We start from the raw sequence: 25673 nt of genomic DNA on the forward strand, positions 1-25673 counted from the left end.
AACGGACGCGCGACCTGGGGGGCGTGGGGGCCCGGGGTGGCCCGTGGCCAGTGGCTGTGACTCTTGCAGAGCGGGGGGGGGGGGGCCTGTCAGCTCCTAGAGAGCCCAAGGACAAGGTCCTTGAGCTGCGGGGAGCCCTGTGGGCAGCTCCATCCCCACAACCTGCTCAGCAGTCACCCAGCAAATGTGCGCCCAGGCTGGTGCTTAGAAGGGAAGCCAAGGTCTCCCCCACTAGGGAGAAGCTGCGATGGGCATCCAGGATGCTCTGGGCACAGGCTCCCCCACTGGAAAGAGGGTCGTGGTAAATTGGTAGGTGGGGAGGGAGGCGGGTGCAGGTGAGTAAAGCATGCGGTTGGTTGGCCCCCAGCTCAGTGGTCACACACTCCTGAGGGATCGGTTGTTCCCGGGCTCCTGTCTGCCCACTGTGTGCCTTCTCCAGGGGACTGCGCTTCCTTCCCCTCCCTGGGCCTCAGTGTCCCCTGACACAGGGCCAGGAGTTGGATGTTGTGATCCTAAGTTCTCTATCTAGAAACGTTTGCTCGATATGCATTGGCCTCAGGCCAGGAGAATAAGCCCCGGTCTTGTTTCTGTGGGAACATTAGACTTGCAGACACGGTTCTTGGTTACCCAGCCCCCAATGCTCTGTGTGGCGCACAGTGGGCACCATAGGCACTTGCTGAATAATTCAGCCCCACTCGCTATCAGGTGAGTTGGATGCTTCTTGTCCTGGGAAACCAGGTCAGACATGACCTTGGAGGCAGACGGTAGGGTCTCCTTTCAGCTCCACCATCAGACTCTTCAATCTCGAGCATGGTCTGGGGCCACTCTAAGCCTCAGTTTCCTCACCTGTAAAATGTGTATGACACTAGGGCCCACCACATGGAGACATTATGGAGGTTACATAAAAATATGTGTAAAAAGCTTAGCAAAGTGCCTGCCTGGCATACAGGAAGCACTTAAATGTCAGGGGTAATTGTTTATATTATTACTGTCATTATTATGCCTATCATCGTTTGAATGATGATAATACTACTAGAACGCAGGTTACTGGTAAACACTTGTGCTTTGACACACGGACTAGTTGGAATTTGCTGAAGTTCATTTGCATCTGCCCTGGATTCTTTGGAATCTGTCGCTACCCTCTGCAGCTACCTCCCGTCCTGTAGCCACTAGCCTCCCCACGGGGGTGGCCTCAGTGTTGCAATATTGTATTTGATGCAAGGTCAAGCCATCTGGCACATGTGGGGACTGCATTCTCTTCCTTGAAACTAGGGCTTTGGGGTTAACCTCTTGCCAAGAGTGGCTGCAAAGAGGCTGGAACCTAACATTTGTGGGAGGCAGTGAGCGCCTGTGTGGGTGAGCACAGTCGGGCCGCACCAGTGGAACACAAGCTCTGAGGGCATCTTATGGGACAAATTGCCGACTATCTTGGCATGAAGTTTTGAGCTGCTCACTCATCCCAGACCTCCTACAGGAAGGGGCAGGGCTGAAGGCTGTCTGGCCCTGCCTGACCGTCAGACACTACAGCACAATAGCCGGAGGAGGAGACCCTTCCTGGCAAGTGACTGAGCAGCTGGTATTTAAACGTGCATGGCCAGAGTTGGCAGAAAGTGAGAATTTGGGGGAGTGCCAAGCCTGGGCGTGAAAGCTCAGCTCCAGGCCAGACTGCCTTTCCAGGCCTCCTGTGATGAGTGTCTGGGGCAGATGCTCCTCTGGCTCCTGAGGCCTGGGAGCAGGGATGTTCACCCTCTGAGATGGGTACCACTTCATGCCTGACTCAGGCATTCACAGTCATGACATATTAGAACCAGAAGGAACTTCAGGACCTTCAGTCTCTTCATTTTACAGATGAGAAAACTGAGACCCAGAGAGGGTGTGTGACTTCCTTAAGGCCACACAGGGGGCCACTGGTCTGACTCATACTGAATGCAGTTCTTCTGGCCTCAAGACCAGTGCTCTTTTCAACAAACCCACTGGCGCTCTAGTGAGCAAGCGTCCTCTTTGCTGTGCACAGTCGACACCCTCGGTGAGCCTACTGTGAGCTGATGTTACAGATGGTTTTCTGGAGGAGGAGGCAGTGGTTAAAGTAACCTTGTCCTTGGGTTGTGTCTGAGTAAGCTGCATCGCAGGGCTGCTCCAGCTTTTTTGCAAAATGAGTTAAGCTGTCACCTGTGTGCCATGCTGGCCCTGGCTTTCCTTTGCTCATGGCCGACAGCATTCACAGTAAGACTGCAGAAAAACCACTATGAAAAGCTGGTTGAACAAATGCTCGCAGATTCTCTAATTCACCATGACTTGGGGAGTGCGTGGACGCTGACGGGGAGGGCAGTCTCGGATTAGAGCTAAATAGGAGAGAGTTCTGCTGAAACTTGAGTTTCCCCTCCTTCTAGCCGAGTGTGGCTGTGAGCAGTTTACTGAGGAAACTCTCAGAGGACACAACGGTCCGTTTCAAGTTTCTTTACAAACAGCTGGGCCATGAATCCTTGGGAGATAAAACACTCTTAATGATCTTCGCAGGGGTTAGTTTTGTTTTTGCAGGAAGATGGGAAGTTTATCTGTCAGAAAACACCAGCCTCCCTGTTGAATCGATGTCTATGCCTCTTATTAGGCTCATATCTTATCTTCAGTGGGGAGTAATTGCTCTGTAGAATGGCTCCACATGGGGGAGAGTTTTGGCTTTTCAGAAGCTCTATTTGCATTTTGCATTTGGGAACTATGACCTGAATATGAACGTTGTTATGCTTTCCTGCTCCTTCCTGGCCGTCCTGAGAGGCCACTGGCTCTACAAGACTAAGCAAGGGTATTTTATGTCTTCTCTTCTAAATGCCTTTTCCTTTGGTGTAAAATGTGGAGAAAGGTGTAAATGCAGAGGCGGACCCTGACTTCAAGGCAGGAACTTCAAGATGGCCAAGAGATGCTGGCCGGCCTCACACGTCCTTGTCCCTCCCCCTACCTGTCAGCCCTCTAGGGGACCACATTCTTGTTCAACAGACCAGAGAGGCTCAGGCACATGTAGTGGCTATGAGGCCTTCTCTACCCTCCAACTTCCTGGGAGTCCCCCCACCGCCTGCCCCAGTGTCGAGAGTCCTTTCTGTGACCTGACCACAACTTTAAGACAGGCAAGTGCATCACAGCTGGCCATATGGGATTTCATCCTTTGCAAAAGAGCTTGGGTGTTTTGAGTTAGACACATCTGGGTTCAAATCTGTCACTTGTGCACTCTGGCACCTTGATCAAGTCACTTAATCATTTGAAGCCTCAGTTTCCTCATCTGTAAAATGTGGATAAAATTAGTACCTACCTGGTGAGGATTCAGTGTATGGTGTGTGGGGAGTGCTGGCTCAGGGCTGGCGCGGGCAAGCGCTCAATGCATGGCTGTCCCCGCCTGAGAGTGAGCCCTCTGAGGGCAGGGGCTATGCCTGGTCCTGTTCCTTAGCACAATGGGCTGCACAGAGTAGGCCCTCAGCAGATGTTTGCGGATTGATTGTGTCTTGTCCATCCTATACAGGGTGTGTCTATTGGGTACTGCCCTCAAAAGAGAAATCAGAGTCTGTCAGCCTGGTTAGTTTAACAATACGACAACAAAATCATTGCGGGTATAAACCATTCATTCGCTCAATTACTCATTCACTCACACTGAGGCCACCTACATGAGGGTCCGTGTGAGGGGCTCCAGGCAGGGTTTCGGTTTCTCATCCTTGGCACCACTGACATTTTGGGCTGGGTAACTATCAGGGAGGGCTGACCTGCACATAGTAGGATGTTTGCCAGTACTGGATGCCAGTAGCATCCCCTACGTCATGACAATCAAAAATGTCCCCAAATACTGTGAAATGTCCCCCGGTAGGCAAAACTGCCCCAAGAGGGCCTCTGTTCTAGGGCCACGCTGTTCACAATGTGGTTCCTCAGACCAGTAGCCTCAGCATCCCCTGGGGGCCTGTTAGGCAGGCAGAGTCTTAGGTCCTACCCCAGACCTGCTGAGTCAGAATCAGCATTTCAACAAGGTGTCCAGTGACTCTTCCACACATTGGAGTTCAAGAAGCTGCTAGGTTCATGGGCCACCCTTTGAGTAGCAAGGATCTAGGGCACTGTTGTCAACCTTGAAATCTCCTGTCAAACTGAAATCTCCTAGGGAGCTTTAAAAAATATCGATGCCTACATGCCACCCCCAGAGTTCCTGATTTAATTGATATGGGGTGTGGCCTGTTCCCAGATGATCCTACTGTGTAGAAAAGTTTGAGAACCGCTGGTCTAAGGGATGCAGAAGCAAATCAAACAAAGACTCAGCCTTTAGATGCTGATTTTTCTGGCGGGGAGAGGAGACATCTACGTAATCGTTATCACTGTGTGGACTGAACTGAGCCCTGCCCAACCTCCCCCGCCCCCGGCCCACCAGACCCTCGCACTGCTGCGGCTGTCACCTCCAATGTTTAGTTTTTCAAGCAGCGCCCTGATATCACGCAGACATCTGACTCTGACTCCTGGGGAAGACTGTTTTTCTGCCCAGGAAGGGGGCAGCAGGCAGAGTGAGCCTGGCTTCCTATCTAGTCAATGACTTACTCAAAATCAGGACTCAGCTAAATTCAAATGCAGGCTCGACTGAGCACGTGGGAGCAATGCTTGCCTGTGTGTGGAGTGCGCTGTGTGTGCACTCAAGGAAAATTCCAAGACCACGTCTAGAAATTCTGGATGAGGCTGAGGAGTCACGTGGAAAGCTGCCCCCACACATTTCCTGCGTGTATTTTGGGTTCAGGCTGACATTTCATCTTAGCATGGGCGGAGGGAATGGCTGAATTTTTTGGAGGCCTGAATCCCGCCTACAAATATTTCTCTCTGCCCTTACAACTGAAGTTTTGCTGGGTTGCAGTTCAGGAATGTACCTCGCTGCTTGGACAACCCTTTGTGGAATGTGAAGACTTAGTTCAGAAGCCCAAAGCAGTGATTCCTTCTAGAAAGGGGGGAAAAAAAAACCCTTCCTCAGAGTTCACTAGTGAAGCGGCTCTTACTTTATTTAGTGTGAGAGCTGAGCTCACATGAAGGAGCCGGCACTGGTCCTGGTCCCTCACAGCATATTCCTCTGCTGACATGTTGGGAGAGTAGAAAAATAACCCGAAGGTTAGTCCTCCATCACTGTGGCCTGGTTAGGAGTTTGGGTTCACAGACACACAGTGTCTGTATGAACCTGGCTATGTTTGGTGTGACTGTGGGTCACCTCCAAGTCCTTTGCCAGCAAAGGACGATAGCAGGGCCTACGGCATGGGCTTCTATAAGGATTAAGGGAGAGAAGAGACGTCAGCCACTTAGCTGAGTGCTGGCTGGATACCCAATGCTCACAAATGTTAGCTAATATTATAGTGGTCATTTAAGAAAGGTTTCAGTTGCCTTTGTGGTTTCCTTTATCTGATTATTAAGTGGGGAAGGCAGAGTGCAAGCTGTCATGTAGATGGTTTTTTGCCACCCTTCAAAGCTGGCAGATGATGGGACAATCTTCTAGGTGAAAATGCCCTTTTGGTTGGGTTTCCAGTGACTGGGTGGAGCCCTGAGATGCGGCTGTGCTAGAGAAGAAGGACCTCAAGGAATTAGGAGGTGTTGGGCAATAGGGCTGGGGGAGGCTGTGGTGGCTGGCCCTGGAGGAGGGGACTCTAATGCCAGGAGAGGAGAAAGAGGACGGGCAACGAGCACTGGACTGAGAGTCAGCACAGTAGGGCTCAGCCTACGCGGTTGCTGGGGTGGGCGCTGTGGAAGACTTGGTTTTCTGCCCTCTAGGAGACCACAGTCTGGGTTAAGAGATAGCACACGGGCATTAAAAGATTAAAACAGCTCGAGGCCCTAATTGTCTTTGCCTCTCACTTGGTAATTAATGTAGGTGGCCATATAATGCTTATCTAGAAGCTCTTCTCCACGAGGCAAGGATTTTGTCTCTCCTGCTCAGTCCCTTGTCCTGGCGCCTAAGGCGTTGTAACTGCTCAAGGAATATTTGCTGAATGACTTAATCATGGTCTTCCTTATCACAAGTTATTGAATATGTTCAAAGAGATTTGATTCCCACTACCCAGAACATTCTATTTCTCTTCTCCTGGCCCATTTCCCTTCTTTTTGTAGGTTGGGGTTTCACTATAGTCCATCACTCTTGTACCACTTACAAGACTTTTTTTTTTTTTTTTTAAAGATTTTATTTTTTCCTTTTTCTCCCCAAAGCCCCCCGGTACATAGTTGTGTATTCTTCGTTGTGGGTTCTTCTAGTTGTGGCATGTGGGACGCTGCCTCAGCATGGTCTGATGAGCAGTGCCATGTCCGCGCCCAGGATTCAAACCAACGAAACACTGGGCCGCCTGCAGCGGAGCGCGCGAATTTAACCACTCGGCCACGGGGCCAGCCCCCACTTACAAGACTTTTGCCATATCTGTTGCCACTTGTATTTTTCTCTGCCTACTAGTTTTCTTTAAATTGCTTCACTTTTATTTCAATGTATTACTTTAGTTTTGTCCTAGGTAATGTCTGTGAAGTTATGGGTTGGGTGTGCTAATTATATATTTTTTCCTAATATGCTTTAAATGCATAACTATTAAAATACTCTAGTAATATGAGAAATCTGAATATGGCAACACCTCATTAGCCTCTAAACTTATCCTCTAAGCTGAAGGATTCCGTCTTCGGGAACATCTTCCCATAGCTTCCAAGGCTGATTAAATATGCCTTTTTTGTCTCTGTCATGTGGTAGCTGTTACCTGATCCAACTGTAGGAGCGAGCAAGGGACCACGAGCCATCTGACTTTGCTCAAGCCCAGGAACATGGCAGCTACTTAATAAGTGATTTTGAATGACAGAATGAAACCCCTTGAGTGTAGGAAAGTTTATGCCATCTGGCCATGTGTGGGTGCCCAGACCAGATGCCCTGGTATTCTCTGAGGACAACATTGCTGTAATTCAGGGCACCAGTGTCCCTAAGCTCCCACTTGGGTGTCCATCAACACGTCAGAGACAGGAAATTTCTTTTAGACTCGCACCTCCCAGCAAGGAGCTGGTGTCCTTTGTCTCTAGAGAGTTTGGCTTCTGTCCTTCAGCATCACGTACTCCCCATCAGTTAACCAGCCAGACTTGCATGTCTCCAGTCTCTGGCCTTGTTTCCCAGGTCTCTTGGTGTGTGCAACTGTGGCACTGGCAGTCCAGGGAGGAGCCGTTGGTCCAATGGGGCAGAAGAAAGTCCTCCGATAGAATGGAGGTTCCTTTCAGTCTCCTGTAATAACTTCTCCAAATACACAGGCCATACCCTCCAGTTCTTCCTGCCCCAAAGCCAGCTGCATCTGGTGTCTACTGGTGTTCCTGCCTCCATAATCCTGCTTCTTGCCCCTCTAGCATGAGTCTGGCTTTCCAGGCATGGTCCCGTTTTGTACATTTTTTATCCCCCCGTGGGTGCTTGGAATGGTGATTGCAAGTGCTCAGTGAACACTTGATTAGTTCATCGTGATTTATGTGTCAGGCAAATTTGGGCACAGGTTTCTAACCTGGCTTCCCATTTCCATGTGGCTTCCCACTTCGCAGCCAAAGAAAATATTGTTGCCACGACACAGTATTAAAGGAAGCTGCAAACACAGAGCAAAGTGTTGCTCGGCGGAAAGGGACAGGGGTATTTCCCGGGCGCCAATGTGCCTTTTGTATTCCAGAGACTCCCTTGGCAAATAAGCTTTCATTTGCTTTGTGGTTTTTCCTTCCTTTCTGTAGCCTTAGATCTTGTATCGACCAAATGAGTGAGTGCTTCTCAACATCACAGTTGACAGTCCTTTTAGGGGGCTTTTAGCTGTAAGTAACAGACTAGCCGACAATCATCATCATCATCATCATCATCATCACCCCAACTTCAACAATAACAGGTCCATCATCTCACGTGGCAGAAAGTCCAGCGCCAGGGCACTTCCAAGGCTGAATAATTCATTAGCTCTTTTCATCTTCCCTACTACCTGAATTTAACGTGTTGGTTGGTGTCCCCTTCATTATTTCAAGCTGACTGCAGCAGCTCCAAGCATCACGCCCTCACATGACAATGTCGAGAGGCAGGAAGACATCTGAAGGACAGGAGAAACGCAGTCCTGCATTTCCTCCAGAGAGTGAGGAAAGCATCTCCAGAAGCCCAGCTGACTTCCCCTTCTGTTCTGTTGGCCAAGGATGTGTCACATGACCATGCCAACACTAATTATTTGAACATAAGTAAGTAAATAAGGAGAGGGAACAGCAGTTTGGGATGCCACGAAAGTTCAGAGTCAGAGTTTTTCCAAGTGTGGTTAGGAAAGCATCTCCATCAGAATTATCCAGAATATGCTTGCTAAAATGTGCTTTCCTGAGCCCGTTCCCCTACCTCCTGATCCAGAATCTCTGGGAACATCTTAACAATAACCCAGTGGGTCTTACGTGCGCTGAATTTTAGACCTGTGGGTCTGGTTTTGTGGTTCGTCTCCTATTAATATTTGCAGGTTGGAGATGATCTTTCAGCAGTGTTGGTCCTTTTAAAGGGAGGCTGGGGGAATTAAGGAATAAAGAGCCTTCAAAAATTCCCTTCCCAGTTTTTGCCTTTTGGAGAGTCAGTCGGAAATACTGACTGATTCAATGATGATATCTGGGATATGCTTCAAAATAATCTGGGCAGCAGGGGGAAGTGGGCATATGAATAAAACAGAAGTGGCCAGGATTTGATAATATTGAAGCTGGGAAATATATAGAGGGTTCATTATATACTGTTCTCTCTACTTAAGTTTAAAAAAATCTCCTTCCAGACACCTACTCTGTCATTATGCCGCCCTTGACCTTGGGCGTGCCACTCTCCTTCTTTGGGTCTCAGGTTGGATTCTAGGATTCCAACAGCACAAATTCTTTTTTGTAAAGCAGTTTTCACATTTTCTTTTTTTCCCCTTCCCTCCGAATGAACCTTTTCTCCAAACAAAATCTTATGTGAAACCCACAGATATGACAGATAAAAGTGGAACAGCTCTGGCTTGCAGATGCTATGGGTGACCTCCAGGTAGCCTTTAAGATAACTCCAGAAACCCTAGGACTCTAGAGAAGATCATTTAGCAGCTATTGAAGTAGGGCATTGCTGAAAACACTCACATACGCCACATTTCTGCAGAGGCCTTGGCCTTGACTCAGACCCAAGAAATCCTTAGAATGTAACGATTCAGTCATGGATGGAACAATTAAGGCACATACTTGCTGCCTGTGATTCAGTCTTTTCCTGTAATTCCAGGTATCCCAAGACAGAGGGCGTAAGCGTGCCTCTGCCCTCCTCTGTCCCAGCATTGTGTTGTCACCCTGACATGGAGCAGGAGGACGCAGGCAATGCACACTTACTGTAGCTTCAGCTTTATTATCCGGGCATCATTGCTGGCTGTGGCTAGGACCAGGGCTGTGTGGGTTGGCCGAGGGTTTCCTGTGTGGATGTATCTCTGTCATACGGTGAGATTTGAATCTCAGTCCTCTGTGATGTTGGGATCCCTTGACTTCATCTTCTAATGACTATGTCCTCCACTGGACCATGGCTCTGTCTCAAGGCTGGCTGCCCCAGATTATTGCACAGCTTGAGCTTGGGGACACCTTGGAGAGGTGCTGGGGTCAAGCCTTCCTCAGCCAGAGGGTTTTCCTGTAATGAGAGGTCCTAGACTCTGGAGACATTCATGGAGTGGAAGACACACTCATAAAATCCTTCAAAGAGGAGATTAAATCACAGTTATAACCAGACACCTACTGTATCACTGTCCTATTTCTATTGTAGTTCATGACCACAAAATTCCTGGCTTAAGACAACACAAATTAATTTTCTTACAGTTCTGTAAGTAGAATGTCAGACACGGGTTTCACTGGGCTAAAATCAAGGTGTCAGTAGGGCTGCGTTCTTTTCTGGAAGCCCTAAGGAAAAACCTGTTTCCTTGCTTTTGCAGCTTCTGGAGGCTGCCCACATTCATTGGGCTGTGGTGCCCATCCTCCACCTTCAAAGCCAGTCGCGCAGCATCTTCCAATCTCATTGTGACTGCTTCACTGTCTCTTCTCTCTCTTCTTGACTGTTTTCTTCTTCCTCCATCTTCCACTTCTAACGACCCTTAGGATAACATTGGGCCCACCTGGATAATCTAGGATAATCTGCCTATTTTAAGGCCAAATGATTAGCAACCTTAATTCCATCTATAATCTTAATTCCCCTTTGCCATGTAACTTAATATATTCATAGACCTTGGGGATTAAAATATGGACATCCTTGGTGAGGGCCTCATTCTACTGGCCACACCAGTGGGTTTCAAAGCATAGTGGTACATTTCTTGCCCCCTGTTAGGGTCCGTGCCCATGGCTGGGGTCACCTGACTATATTTGGGGTCTCTGCCTGGTGTTGGGTTCCATCGTAAAGGATACGCATCCGGCAACTAGGGAGAGCTGTTTCGTATGAAAGCGATGGCACCTCAGATTGATCTCAGCTCTTTGCCTAATTGGAGTGCTTGAGCTTACAAGGTGGTGAGTGGGACATGTTTTTTTACATAAGCGGGTCTGACCTGGGTTTAGGGCACAAGGACACAGAAGACTGGGCACTCCAGTTCTTGCTTTACCTATAGCTGATGGTGTACATTTAAACAAATTAGCCTATTTGAGTGGTTATCACATTTGTGAAATGGGTACATTAATACTATACCAGTGAGCCCATGATAAGCATGTGAACAAGGAATCTACTTAAATTTCCATCAGAAATGTGACTCTTAGAAGCCTGGCGTCTTTAAAAAACAATATTTTAGTGGAAGGCAATGAAAGTCTATTTCTTTATTGTACAGAGAATTCTCATTTGGGGCCATCAAGTCTTGGCGCTCTGTTTCTTTAAGAGGCGGGAAGGAAGCCTTGAGTCATTGGCGAGTCCCTTGCCCTTTGGCCCCCATATATAAAATATAGCAATGCTTTTGTGACACTAAACTTAAAATAGGAAGGCTGGCGTCCACATACAGCCACAGGCTCTTCTTGCTGGGGGCTAGCTGCAGAAATTGCCAGAGAAAAGGTGATACACTGCAATCGTGCCAGCAGGTAAGCTCCATTTCTGGGTGTGAGGTCAATGTTAGCAAGGGAGTTGATTTTGGGCCCTCTGAGGGAAAAAATAAAACAAAACCAACAACTCACAAATAGAAATACACATGCTCCCTCGGAATATGGCAGCAGGAAGTGGTTTGGATTTAGTCTCTGCCACTTCAGAGGGTGCAACAGCCCTGGAGAAGGCGCGTCAACACGTTTTGCAAACTGTAGAGCACAGTGCGCCTAAGAATCTGTGGTTAAGCAGTGTTAGGTCTGGCTGGGCAGGTGAAGAAAGAAGGGCCAGAATTTGGCTCTAGGAACAAGAGAGGTACCATTTCATCCCCACCCTCCTTCAGGGGCTGGCTCCCCCGCCGCCAAATGCCCCGCGGGGGGAAGCGTGCGTGAACCGCAGACTTGGGCTCCCGGCCTGTACTTGGCCTTCTCCGTCATTTCACGCGCCGGTGCCTTCCCCGCGTTGCCATGCGTAGTGGAAAGCGCCGTGGAAAAACTAAGAACTGTAACAAGTTGTCATGACTCAAAGACTCCTGGAAGAAGTCTGCGGCACGTTCAGGAGCAGCGACCGGGCCGCGGCCGTCTGTCCGCCTGTCTGGGCCCCGCTCGCTCGGCGGCGCGTGGGCCCCTCGGGGGTCGGGGCGCCGCGGACCGGCCCGCGCATTCCTGGCCCGGGAGGAGAGCGCGGCGGGCGCCCTGCGCGAGCAGCTGGCTGCGCGCTGGCCGGCTCCGAGCGCCGAGAGCTGGGGGAGGAGCCTGGCCCGGCCGCCGCGCGCCCAGTCATTGGCCTTTTGTGCTGCTACTTTGCCCAAGCCCTTCGCCGAGCCGCGCCGCCCCCGCGCCCGCCCCGCGCCGTTGCCCCGGGAAAGTTTGCGTCCCCGGGCCGAGACGGGCAGTGGAGACTCTTTGCGCCGCCGTCCGCCTCGGAAAACTTAGCTGCTGGGGGCTTTTTGGCAGTTCCGTCCCAGAAGGAGGGCGGCTCCGTGCGGGCCATCGCGATCGCCTCGGGCCGGTAAGTGCGCCGCGGCCACGGGCAGACGGGAGGGCGGGCGCCCGGGGTCAGGGAGGAGACCGGCGTCCCCAGGACCTTGACCGCCAGACAAAGGCGTGCTAGAAGTGGTAGCTGAAGCTCATTTCATCTTTCCCCAACAGGGACTGGTTAAGGGGAAGAAAGAGGCTAAACACACATTTGTGTCCCCTGCTGGCAGAGGAGTGCGTCTGCGGGGGAGCTGCGGTGCCCGGGGCGTCTGCTCTGGAGGCTAGTTCCGTCGGTGGGACCGACTGGGATCCGCGCCCGCGGCTGGGATCCTCGCCCATGGTTGAGGTCCCCACCCGCGGTTGGCGTCTATGCCGGTGGCCAGGTCCTCGCCCAGAGTTGGGGTCCCCGCCCGCTGTTGGGGTCCATGCCCGTGGCCGCGGTCACTGCCCAAGGTTGGGGTCTGGCCCGTGGCCGGCTCTGCACCCTCCCCGCTGGGTTCCTTCTGAGCTCGTGTGGTCCCACCCGGTCGCGCAGGGGCACCCCCTGCGGGCCACAGCGGCGCGTGGATTAGCCATAAAACTCTGCACTGGATTTCCTCCGAGTTTGGGACTTTTAAATTCTCTAATAGTTACGTCAGCGGGGCCGAGCGCACTTCAGAGCTCCAGCGCAGCACGTGACCCGCCGGAGCTTCCCCTTCGCGTCCTTGGCTCCCGGGGCCCCTGCCGGAGTCTTCCTCTGCCTTTGGAGGTCCTGGAAATGCACCTTCAAAAAGTACAGTCATTTCACTGCACAGGCTCAGCACGCTTTCTGCAGCAAAGGTGTTGCATGGGGTTCCTGTTTGTTGAACACCTCAGTGCTTCTCTTTTCTTAAAAGGGCATCGTCATCAATGTCATGTTATTGTTGTTGTTATCTTATCTTATGGCTCTGTCAAATGCTAGATGTGGTAGTAGGTTGAAATACAACTGAAGTAGACGTTGTGCGAAAAATGTCTCTCCCAAGCATGGGTGGCCAGGGGAGGTGGAAATAGAAGCAGAGCTTAGGGTAGGGCAGCCAGGGGGCTTAGTGCCCAAGGGAGTGTGTGTGCACGTCTTCATACGTGTGCGTGCATGTGTACATATGACTGTCCCAAGCCCTTCTATCACAGCACGTGGAAATCAAGGGTCCTGGTGTGGTTTTCTATCTGTTTTATGCCAGAGTAGGGTGAAGCTCTGTTATGAGGCAGAGAACTCTCTGTTCTTATTTCTCTGGGATTCCCTATTGAGGCCACTTTTGGAAAGCTGTTTTCATTGTATTTGGAAGTGACTTTGTCTGGGGCCGTGTCCTGAGGCTGGGTCTCATCTGTGGTGTTCATTCAGATACACTTGTATATTTCAAAGCTGAGTCTTCCCCAGTGTTTTGGGGGGCCCCATTCTCATAGTTGATGGAACCTGGAGGAAAGATTTTTATGGGAATTGTGGAGTAAGTTACCTGCCAGAGCATTGGGCTTTCTTGTTTCTAAGGTCAAGCCGGGAGCTCTTCCAGAGAATGGGGCCAGTTGTGCTGGGCAGGTGAGTGGAAGGGAGTGGAGTCCCATGGGACTCCTCACAGGCTCTCCCTGGGGCCTGGGCACTCTCGGAGGAGGAGAGTCAGAGTAGGAAATAGGTCAGGCACCTTGTGCACACACCACAGCCAACTCTCAGCTACCCAGACCCTCTTCTTTGGCTCCTGCATTGTCGCTAGTCCCTCATCAAAAGTTACTTCCCAAGCCTCAGGTAGGCCAGGCACTGGGGTCTGACCCATACACAGGCCTTACTGCTTATGGAAATCCACAGAGCACATGCACTCCCTGTGGGAAGCTTAGAACTGGCCTCTGGTGCCTCTGTTCGCCTCCATCCCTTTTGTCTCTCTAAGCTTGAGCACTTAGAATATTTCAGCTGGAAGGAAACTTAAAGATCCAGGTTTCATTTTATAGATAGGATAAAGGAAGCTCAGAAGTCTAGGGTCTTAGCCAGAGTCACATGTGAAGGTGGGACTCAAACCCAGGACCCACACACCTGGCCCCATGTTCTCTCCGCCGAGTCCTGTGGCCTCCTTAGCTCCGTCGGCTTTGTATGGCGGTTATTTACGTTTGTCGTTTCCATGGAGACAGACACGGCCTCGGGGAGGACTTGTCTAGTTTGCAATTCCACCCCACAGGAGTGACGTGGGGCCAGGGCGGCAAATGGTGGTTGGAGTGAATAAGACAGCCCCTGCTTTCAAGGAGGGTGTGTGTGTGTGAGTGTGGGAGACACCGGAGCGTACACACTGGGCAGACTTTATGGTGAGGGTAACACCCCAGGAGGGGCCTGTCTAGAAGTGTATGAGGGTGTTCTGGTTGTCCCAGTGACAGGAGAGGGCACCGCTGGCATCTGGCTGGTGAGGGCCAGGGATGCTGTGCGTGGGACTGTCCTTCACAACCAAGAACTGCCTCCCCCAAATGCCAGTAGCACCCCCTGTAGCGGACCTGCAAGGACCGAGGAATGGGATTGGGAAGACGAGAGATGGGGGCCTCTGGCTTGCTAGGCCCCAGGCTGCAGGTGTGGATGAGGGCTGGGTCGACAGATGTGTGTGTGAGTGTGTGTTTTCTCCTGGGACTCAGTTCCACGGCCCAGAGCAAATGGTTCTTGGATTAACTGTGGTTTGGGTTTAGCAGGCCCTGGCACCTTTTGCACGGGCAATCAGGAGAAGGTTTGGGAAGCTGGTGACAGAGTCCCTGGCTGGTCCTGGCGGGAGGAGCAAATATAAGAAGAAGGCTGTGGGGTCGAGTGTCCTGGCCTCTCCCGCTGTGACCTGTGACCGAGGCGTGTGAAATCTGTCTTGGTGGCTGGGTTTTTTCTGCCTCCCCCACTGAGGTCACAGTCCTTTGTCCATAACCTCAATAATCCTTCCCACGGCAACTCACTGTGATGACAGAACAACCCAAGGATTATGAAATCATTTGGGAGAAACAAAAGGCGTGGAAAAGAAGACCTGGGGAAACAAAACTTTGTAGGGAAGTGTCTCTAAAAACAGAGCGGGGGCGGGGGGCAGGCCCAGTTCCCGAGGGACCACAGAGCAATCCTCTGCCATGGAGGTTTCGTTCCAGATGTTGAGGGTCAGCCGCGTCCCCCTTCCCCTCCTCGCCAGTCACTCTGGTCTGTAGTTTCAGTCTGTCATTTAGCAGATGTATTCAGTGCTGGCAATTAAAAGAGGGCAAAGTTCCTAAAACTGATTTTCCCTGGGGTGGGGAGGGGCACTATAGAGAAAGCTCCCAATTTAGAGACTAAGATTGTGTATTGGAATCCCTGCCCCATGCTTACCAGCTGTGTGACCTTGAACAAGTCACTAACCATCTCTGAGTCATGACTTGCATCTCATTAACAGTGGGGATGCTTGTCCCTGCCCTTCTGGCTCACAAAGCTCTGGGGGGTGGGTGAAATTATGTGCATAAAAATGCTTGACAAACTGTGAGGTGCTGTGCATATGGAAAGTTGTATAACTATTTTTCGCTTCTTTATGATCAAAGGGATTTGTTTAGAGAAGGAAGATTTCCTAACACCTCCTGCCGCTTACTTTTATTGTTATTTTTAAATGGGAACAAGGTTTGCTAGTCAGTGCAGTTCTCTCTGATTTGGGAGCGGGGCATCTAGGCTCCCTTTTGTCCATTCTCCCTTGTTTTATCACCTTCCCCCCCTTTTTTTTTGAAATTGTGAAAATACCTCAGATTGTTATTACTCATGAACTTTAAAAACATTTTCTATTTCTAATTTTTACAGTTGTTTCTGCATGATGGTCGTTCATTTTTTCATTGTGATAATTGCTTACTATAGTTCTGTCCGCTGTGTCACCTTCCTTTTTAATTGCTCATTTATACTTTCCCAAGAAAACAAGTTAAAATAAACGAATATGAAACCCGTGTCAGTTCTGCTCACAGAGAGCAAATCTGGGGAAAAAATCTGGCTCATATACGAGTTTGGCTATTTACAGTCTCTCTAATTCCTCCCATTGTGTGCTTGTGTCCACGTGGGTCCTCTGAGGCCTGGGAGCTCTCCCGGTGTCTGTGTCATTTAGAATGTATGGCTCCTGGTCAGCATTCTGGGATTTAAGCTCCTGAGGTCATGGGTTTGGCTTCATATCATCGCGGTTCCCCCGATGGGGACCCATTCCAGACTGAGAAGAGGTGGTGAGAGGTTGGGTCCTGTTGGTGTCAGGAGCATCCTTTCCCTCCTCCTTTTGTCAGGACAGCCCTCCCTCCAACCCTTGGCTTTCCCCTGGCTGCCTGCTCTCCAGCCGCCTGTTTACACGAAACAGGAAAAGCTCCGATGTCCTCTTGCATTCCTGACTCAAGCTCGCTCACCCCGTGAGGTACCTGGCCCAGGAACCTGCATTTGATAGCACCCAGCTTCCAGCTCCTGGGCTGTCTCGTGGTCAGCCGTGCGCCAGGCGCTCTCTCCTCGAGGGCTGACAAGACCCTGCCTCGTTTCTCCCGGCAGCCTGGGTGGGACACATTTCCAGCAGTGCCTCCGTGGGTCCGTGCGCTGGCTCCCGTCTGGAACTGTGGGTACCAGCCTTTGCTCCTGCATGAGGTCTAGACCACATCGCATTCCGTGTGTGGGAAGAGCTTACGGAGGTAATTTTGCTACTTGTGTGGTTTTGGAATCAGGGAAAATCTGTGACCGTCATAAGATATTGAGGACTCCGTAAGGTTTAAAAAAGCAACTAAAGTTTTGCCTTGTCTGTGTGAACACATTGGAGGCATTTGTTCAGACCTCAGCCTGATCGTGAGCTGAGTTGCCTGCTCTCAATTTTAAAAAGTTAGAGAGGAAGCTGGCTCTGGCCTGAATTAAGTAGCAGCTAGACAGTTCTGGTGGCAGCAGCTGTTAACATCTTTCTGTTGTTGCTGCTGTCCATGCATCCATGCGTTCAACAAATAAACACCCACTGTTTGCTGAGGACCAATTGTGAGACTGACACTGTGCTTTACGTATACTTTTTGCTCTTATTTCTTTTAATAATCTTTTCAAGTTATACAGTTTGTCCCCATTTTGCAGGGTTAGAAAGTGAGGCTCAAAGAGGTTAATGAGCTTGCTTAGGGCTACAGAAGGCTAGGAAATGGCAGAGCTGAATTCAGGCTCAGATCTGCCCATCCCCAGAGCCTGTGCTTTCTGTACTGTGCTTGCTGCCCCGTCCCCCCCGGACTCACCCCCACCAACGGCTGACTCAGTTTGATTTCTGTGTCCAGTATTCTGGTGGAGTCGAGACACCTGTTTGTTGCATGCACCAGCTTTCGGAAGAGGTAGGCAGCCCTGGCTGGGATCTTGACGCCGGAGGTGCTGGCCCATTTGGCAGGCGTGTCCCTTGGCTTTGTGCTCTCTGATCAAAGGGACAACTACGTCATCACTTACCTGACCGCGTAGCTTCTCCCAGCGCCTGGATGGGTTTCTTTCTTTGCCTTTTGAAAAGAACAATGACTGCCATTTCCCTGCCTTGTCCTCTGCAGTAACTTCCCCTGCTTTGAGCTCGTCATAAACCCCAGTGCTTGGGCTCCTTAACCCTAAGGGATATGGGGATGACAGTAAGGAGTGATTAAGTTGTATATGAGAAGAAGATTCCCCTCTACGCCCAGTGCCCCTTCCCCACTGCCAGGTCTCCTGGGGAGCTGGAGTCATGGGTCAGCAGGTCACCCTCTGCCCCCCATCCTTAAGTCCTAACCAGGAACCTGGCCTCCGGCCAAGAGGCCAGGCCAACTGGGGGTGGGCCATGGGGGGCACAGCCTCCTCCAAGTTGGTCAGCCAGGCCAGGGGGCTGCACCTCTAGGGCCCTGGGGTCTTCAGATCAGAAACTCCCTGAGCTCGAAGGGACCATAGAGACTGAATAGTTCAAACCCTCATCTTATGGAGGAGGCGCCCGCAGCCCAGCGGGAGACGGGTCTTGCCCAGCTCCCCAAGGTTAGAGCACGGCCAGTGCCCTTGCTGGCTGCTCACATGCTTTCCTTGGGAGGCAGACCCCACTAGGCTGCTTTGCGCCTCGCTCTGTTCATGCCACATGGTTGAGAGAGATGCTGCTTGTCGGCCCATGAGGCCTGGAGTCGGAGCAGCCATGGTGGAGCTGAGCTGAGCTGAGTGTGGCCGAGGATGGAGGGCCTTCCCAGCCTGAAGGCTCCATTGCTCTTCAGGAAGTGGGCTGTCACCTTGCTCACAGTGACAAAGGGCCTGCGCAGTGCCGGGCACATGGTTGTTGCTCTTAAACGTTGGTTCCCTTCGCTTGTTGCCACCTGTCTTCCCTCCTGCCCCACACCCCCAGCTGATGTGCACACAGAGCCTGGGTGGGTGGAGGGGCAGTGCGCACCTGAGGGCACACCCCTGGGCGGGGCGGGAGGGAGGGCCATGTGTACGTTGAAAAAGCACATCCGGTAAGTTCCGTTGGGAGAACAGCACACCTGTTGTGTTGGTATTCCTGGAGCATTTCCCTGGGCCAGGCCCTGTGCTAGAGAAACATCTGTGTGACTGTCTCAGTGAGTCCTCTCCACTCCCTTTCTGGGTGGGACTGTCACTGCCCTCTGACAGATAGGGAAACTGAGGCTCTGAGGAGACTCCACAAGGCTGCACAGCTCTTTGTTGCTGGACTGGTATTCAGGCTCCTGCCGTCTGGTGCCAGACTCTGGCCTCCCATCCCTTGCCCCCTCCTGCCTCTCAGGGGATAGTGTGTGTATGGTGGGGGGGTAGTTTTATTTCTTTGTCTGCAAATGCCCAGTATAGAGGCCGAGGGCTCACCAGGGTGTCCAAAAGATGTTTAAGACCTTAAAAATTTGGCTCCAAAATATGAAAAGCACAGCCTATAATTGAAGTGGACAAATGTTCAATTTTAAGTGTTTATAAACATCACGTTGTGTCAACCTCATTGTTGGAACTCGGTCACCTCTTTGATGCCACCCTCGGCTTGCCTCCCTGTGGCTCTGCCTCTTCTGTTCATTCATCCCAGTAATCATCTGCCTGGCTGACTCTGGGCTCAGAATGTAGCAGGGAATAAGGTCCTTCCCCTGTCGCTGGGGCCACGTTGCCCCGCCAGCCCTGCCACCTCTTCCTCCCCTCGAGGGGCCTCCACTGCCTCCGGTGCCTCTCAGAGGGCTGCCCCCGGGCCAGGGAGCTTGGCGTGCCTGCTGCGGGGAGGGCCCGGGAGGCAGCGAGGGTTCCCGTAATGAGGACCGGGTCTGCGGCAGAGGGCTGGGTTCTCGCCACTGTGTTTCTTTGCCAAGTTACTTCATTCCTGGAGTCTTGGTCTCCTATAAAATAAGTTGTCTGCCATCTACATGGGGTGATGGAGGATCATAAAATGCGGTATTTGGCAAAGCCCTGAGATACTATATAAATAGCTATGTACTTTTTTTACTTTTTTTTAAAACTGAAGGCTAAATCTTTAAGTTGCTGGACGTTCTTAGCTGGGAATGGGAAATCTCTCTCTGTTCTTCTCCCTGACACAGCTGTGGGATCTCTTAGACAGGCTGTTTTCCTGAGTCCTGTGGGAACCGTCTTCCTGTTGGTCGCCCGAGCCGGGCCCAGGCTTGCTGTGGGATTGCCTGGAGCCTGTGCCCTTGGACCTGGATTCAAATTCTGACAGCTCTTCGCCCCCGTCTTGGGGCTGGATGAGAAGGGCGTGCAGAGCTCTCCTCACAGTGCCTGGCACATGGGAGCACCTGGCGGCGTTAGCCACTCTGATGATTAGGGTTGATTGTTCCTATTAGTACTTTTATTGGAATTATTTAAAGCTTTACAATATTTAGTATGTCTTTAAGTATTACCACCAACGTAAAGACAGCCTGCTTGAGACCTTGGTCGAGCCCTCAACTCACAGGGTCTTGAGTTCCTCCTCTGCGCCTGGGAGCAGTTGAACCCTCTGGTCTTGGGAATTGTGTTATCCACGGCCCAGCCCCTGTACCCGGCCCGTGAGATGCCGGACCACACTTGTCCCACCTCATCTGCCAGATCAAGAACGGACGAGTTGTTCTCTATAGAGACTCAAAACTCAAATCATTGCTTGCCCCTAGGCGGGACAGTGCTGGGGAATCTGAACGGGTTCTGAAGACTGGGTGGGGCAGCGACACATCATACAGCTCTTTCTTCGGCTCCCTCACCTGCATTTCCTCTCCCCTCCGATCATTCTCCACTCTGGCACAAGCCCTATCTCTCAAGTATCCTGTTCATACATCTCTGATGCTCCCCATCACCCCGCAGACAAGGGATTCCTGTCCCTTGCTCCATCCGATCGAGGTCCAGTCCAAATGCAGGTGTCACACTCTGTATGCCTGCAGACTCTCCTTCAATCTGGAAGAACTCCTCAGTCTCTCTTGGTCTTTCATGACCTTTAAGAGTATAGCTCCGTCATTCTGGAAAAATCCCTCAACCTATGTCCATCCAGGGTTTCCTCATGACCAGACTCTGGCTGTCTATTCTGGTCAGGGATCCCACAGAAGTGATGCTGTACTCTTCCCCGTGGATCACATCCTGGGGCACAGGGTGAGGACTGTCCCACCACCGGGGATGGTAATCCTGGTCAACACCTGGCCAAGTGGGTGCCTGCCAGGTTTCTCCACCGTCAAGTCATCATTTTCCCCTTTGTAGTCCATCAGTATTTGCTGAGGAGATGCTCCAGGACCCTACCACCGTCCTTCACTTCTTTAACCCTCACCTGCCTGCCTCAGCATCCTTTGATGGCTCCTGCTGGAATTCACCACCACTCTGATGGTTCTTTAATTTTTTTTTTTTTTTGAGGAAGAAGATTAGCCCTGAGCTAACGTCTGCTGCCAATCTTCCTCTTTTTGCTGAGGAAGACTGGCCCTGAGCTAACATCCATGCCCATCTTCCTCTACTTTATATGTGGGATGCCTGCCACAGCATAGCTTACCAAGCGGTGCCATGTCCACACCCAGCATCCAAACTGGCGAACCCTGGGCTGCTGAAGCGGAGTGCGCGGACTTAACCACTGTGCTACCAGGCTGGCCTTGATGGTTCTTTAATGTTGATTTTCTGTTTTCATCATTCCTCTTACATTTACTAGTTGGCATTGTACTGTAAAGATGAGCTTTCCCTTCTCCCCCATTTATGCATTTGTTCATGTCTTTATATGTATATGAACTCATGGATTATTTCTTTACTCTGTGGGTTATAATCCGTTAGTATCGTATTTTTTTAATGCCCCAATAGTCCCAGATTTGTCCAGTGGCAGGCCCTTTGAGGTGGTTCTTGTGTCCTTTTGACATGACCTCTCTCAGCAGACAGTGCTGGGAAATAGATGTGTGCATATGTACACACACAGAGACACACACACACACACTCACCCCTCCATATCTAGTTCTGTATTTGTGTGATAGCTCTGGTTATAACCCAGCCCTGAGAATTGCATGGAGCCTAATCACCCTCTGTGTTTGCAGATCCCTCTCTGACAGGAGAACCTGGCTCCTGTTGTCCTTGAGCTGGTTGTTTTTCTGCTAATCTCCCTGTAGGTAACGATTTCCTTAAGACACCGTTCTCCTCCTCTGTGCCATCCCTGTGCCTTCTCCTGTGCCCCTTCCTTGCCCCGTGTAGGGGGTAGGAAGCCTAGTGGTTTTCCATCTGAACCATCAGGGAGAGAGGGAGGGAGAAGCTGTTTTTATTCTGGAAAGCCCTTGCACACGTCTGTCTGTTGAGGCGCTTGCTTCCGTCCCCCCGTCCCCCCCGGGCCTCCCCAGATGGCCCAGCCGGGAAGGAACCCGCTTGCTGTGGCGGCTTGTTCTCCCGTTACCACTGTCACAGTTCTGCTTGCTTTAGACTTGCAGCCTGTCTGGCTCTTGCTCAACCTGTCAGCTCTGGAGGGTGCCATCCCCATTTCTTTTTTAAACCACTTTATTGGGGTCTGATTGTGCATATTTAATGCATACAACTCGATGGGTTTGAGGATAAGTGTACCCCTGTGAAACCATTACCACCGTCAAGGCTGTAAACACGGCCATCACCTCCCGGAGTGTCCTCCACCCCTATTCTTCTTCTCCTTCTCCTTCTTCTGAGCGATCCCCATTTAATTCCTCCTGACGCCGGCCAGGGGGCTCTCCCTGGGGCCCCGGTCCTCTGTGTGGAACTGAGGGCGCTGGCTCTTTAGACCAGAGCGTGAACGTCTTCCTCTCTGCAGCCCAACCTCTCTGCCTCAGTCTCTGACGCCGGGGGTGACTCATGGCCCTTTGGGAGAAACACTTGTTGATACAGGCTTCCCTCTCTGACATTCCAGGGGAAAATCAACCCTTTGCTGGCCTGACTAAATTTATAGTGGGCCGGCCCCAGCAGCTGGTGGCAGCAGCTGGTGGTTAAAACCTCTGACAGATTTTTTCCCCCTCTGAAAAATATTTCAGTCGCTCTAGTCCCAGCACCACCACTAGTAGAACGTAGAAGCCATTTACCGCCTCTTATAGTCGGTCTGAGACGAGCTGTTTTATAAGAATCCCTCCACTTACCCAGAAGTCAGCTCTCCCTGTCCTTAGCACCTGGACCACACCTGAATCACAGGGAAGTAAGACAGAAAGGCCCTGCAGCTGATGGGGCAATGTGAATTTGACAATTTTTTTTTTTAGCCATTTCATATGGTTCAATCTAAAATATACGTATATATACACATACATGTATATTTTTAAATTATTATAGTTATGTTGTATGGGAGGTTTGTAAACTTTTATCAGGGCTTATTAACTCTCGATTCACACACTATTCTAACACCCTCAGCCATGTTTCTTAGTCTGTGCATTAGAAGCAGAGAGCTGAAGGGTAGGAAGTAAAGAGTCAGGTGGGTTGGAAGCAGAAGGGCCAGCAGACAGCCTGTGAGGAAAGGAAGAGACTGAAAGAGCTGGAGGGGTGCTCGGTGACCGTGCAGCGCAGTGCCTTCATTTCTACAGAGGGAAAAGCTAAGCTCAGAGAAGTCATCTGGCTGAGGTCCCGAGGTGGGGCCGGTCTAGAATCCAGCCCTGTTGACTTCATGTACAACTGTTTCTTGGTGCCACAGTATACTTCCTCACTTACGTCATAGTCGCTTAAGATGCTGATTGCGTGGCATTGGGAAAACATTTAATTACGTTTTAAGATTCTCTGTTCAGAAAAAGTCAGAGAAGTGCCCAACGTGCTTTGAAAAATAATTCCATGTCAAAGAGTTAAAATGAAAATGCCATCACATAGACTATGCGGGCAGATATCTGCTATCTGAAAAATTCTTCACTGGGACCGTCACTTTCCCCAGTGGTGCCTGATGAGCGAGGCCTGGCTGTGTTTCTGCCTCGGGACGCAGCTGATAAGTCCAGGTCCTCATGGTGGAAAATGTGAATACAGACATGGGGGAGAGACCGCATGACTCCGATTGTCTGTCTCCTGAAACTTTCACTGAGTTAGGAACTGAAGTTGTCCCTGGACACTGAAAGTTTTCCATAAATATATTTTCTTATTTATTTTGTTTATAAAGAACTAGAAAATAGAGATAAATTCGACGACGAAGAAAAAACACTCATAATTTCACTACTGAGAGAATCACCGCTGACACCTTGGCGTATGTCCTCCCACGCTGCCCGGCGCTCGTTCCCTCTGTGGCTCGCTTTGTGTGTGTGTTTATATACAAGTACATATATACATAGATACACGTGTGTGTATCGTGCACACCTACACAGAAAGTCTGGATCATGCTGCCAATAATTTTTAAACTATTTTCAGTTAATAATGGACATATTTACATCCAGATACATGGAGATCGACTTCATTTTTCTAAACAGTTGCAAATGAGTCCATTCTCTGGCTGTGCCTTCATTTCATTTTCCGACCCCTACTGTCAGACCTTTGGGTTGGTTCCAGGTTTTTGCTGTTATGAGTACAGCTGTGATCAGCATCTTTGCTCACACCTTTGCTCATCTCCTTAGAATAGATTCTTGCACGTGGGATGGCTCCGTCAAGGTCTTTTATGGCTTTCCGTGTGTGTTGCCAAAACTCCCGGGCTCTGCTTTTCCACTCAGGTTTTATGACTTTGGAAAGTCGATGCTGCCCGTGGTTGAGGATTCTCTGAATTGTGATCCAGAGTCCCTGCCATCCTCCGTCCCCCAGGCTGGCTCCTTCCTCCGGTTGACCTTGCGCCGAGTCCTCCGTGACTCCTTGGGTGTGGTCACAGGGCTCCAGGATGGTGCTCTGCGGGGGTTGGAATGCTGGGTGGGAACCGTGGAGGAAGAAGGAAACATCACAAGATCTCTGGGAATAAGTAGTAAAGTGTGGGCACACGCATGCGCTGGTCCACTCGTGTTTAGCATACGGTTTCGGGAAATCCGCCCTGGGCCTCCCCACCTCTCCTTCGTCTCAATGCTAAGGGCAGCACTTTGTGGCTGAACATTTGATAGAAGCTTTGGGCCTGTTCTTTGGCTTCGGATCAAGTCTCAGTCCCTCGACCTGGCCTGTGATCTGGCTTCTGGCCGCTTCTCCACTTCCTAGTCTTCTTCATCCTCACTCGAGCTACCAGGACCTTTTTGCATTTCTCCAGAATGCCAGATTCCTTTTGGATCCGGAGCCTTCAGATTTGTGGCTTCCTGCACAGGAAGAGGGGGGCACTCTTCCTTTCTCTTACTCTTCAACCTTTGGGACACAGCCTAGTGTGGTCGTTAAGGATGTGGTTCCTGGAGTCACACTTGGGTGTGTATCCTGGTTCTGCCCCGTACCAGCTGTGCAACCTTGCACAAGTTACTCAACCTCTCTGTGCCTTAGTTTCCACAACTGTAAAATGGGGTAATGATAGTACCCTCATCACAGGGTTGTTGTGAGGACCAAATACGGTGATATCTGTGAGGACTTAGGCTAACAGTTCCTGGCACGTGGTCCTGGTTTATGCTCTCATAGCCATCTGTACCTTTCCTTCCTTATGGTTACTACAGTTGTTACTAAATAGATCAGCATATTTTAACATATCTGACTCTTTCCTAAGTCTATAAGCTCCACGAGGGCAGGGACCCCTGTCTCGTTCACAAATGGAGCGGGTTTTCAGTCAGTACCTGCTCAGGGAATGAAGAGAAGTGCCTCGTTCCTTATTGCTGCACAGCCGAGTTCATCGGTAAGAAAGAAACCTGGGGCCACCCCGTGGCTGAGTGGTTAGGTTCCCATGCTCTGCTTTGGCGGCCCAGGGTTTCACTTGTACAGATCCTGGCTGCGGACATGGCACCGCTCATTAGACCACGTTGAGGTGATGTCCCACATGCCACAACTAGAAGGACCTGCAACTAGAATATACAACTATGTACTGGGGGGATTAGGGACAAAAAAAAAGAGGAAAATTGGCAACAGATGTTAGATTAGGGCCAATCTTCCTCACAAAAGAAAGAAAGAAAGAAACCCCTGGCCTCCGCGATGAACAAGTAAGACCTAACTGATTATGAAGGGGCCCCTCGCGGGGTGAGCTGAGGGGTAACCAGTGACAGTGTCCAGTGGCCTGCATCCAGCCCACCTTCCAAAGCCAGCCTGCTCTTGGAAGTTTCTAGTGCCGACCTTCTCAATCAGTGAATGAACGGTGTTGTTTTTAATTTCTGCCTCACTGTAGATCAAAACTTTTGAAAATACGATTAAATGGGTTACTAGAAAATGAAACAAAACTCAAGGCTGGGGCTTCTCGATC

The 25673-nt window shown here is 50.7% G+C and overlaps 1 protein-coding gene across 3 annotated transcripts in view; it reads left to right on the forward strand.

Annotated features, from left to right (window-relative positions):
* The window catches only part of TACC2 (transforming acidic coiled-coil containing protein 2), a 208950-nt gene that overhangs the window by 71921 nt on the left and 111356 nt on the right, over positions 1-25673 (forward strand). Inside the window, exons 7-9 of one of the 3 annotated variants that reach the window (XM_046653949.1) lie at positions 12408-12420; positions 19573-19586; positions 22489-22572. In XM_046653949.1, coding sequence (XP_046509905.1) covers positions 12408-12420; positions 19573-19586; positions 22489-22572 — 111 coding nt within the window. Of the gene's footprint in view, positions 1-11728; positions 12059-12407; positions 12421-19572; positions 19587-22488; positions 22573-25673 lie in introns of those variants that run through there. The other 2 variants (XM_046653948.1, XM_046653947.1) reach the window with 2 other exon arrangements.

This window comes from Equus quagga, chromosome 2, assembly GCF_021613505.1.
Source record: "Equus quagga isolate Etosha38 chromosome 2, UCLA_HA_Equagga_1.0, whole genome shotgun sequence".
In the NCBI taxonomy this organism is placed as follows: domain Eukaryota; kingdom Metazoa; phylum Chordata; class Mammalia; order Perissodactyla; family Equidae; genus Equus; species Equus quagga.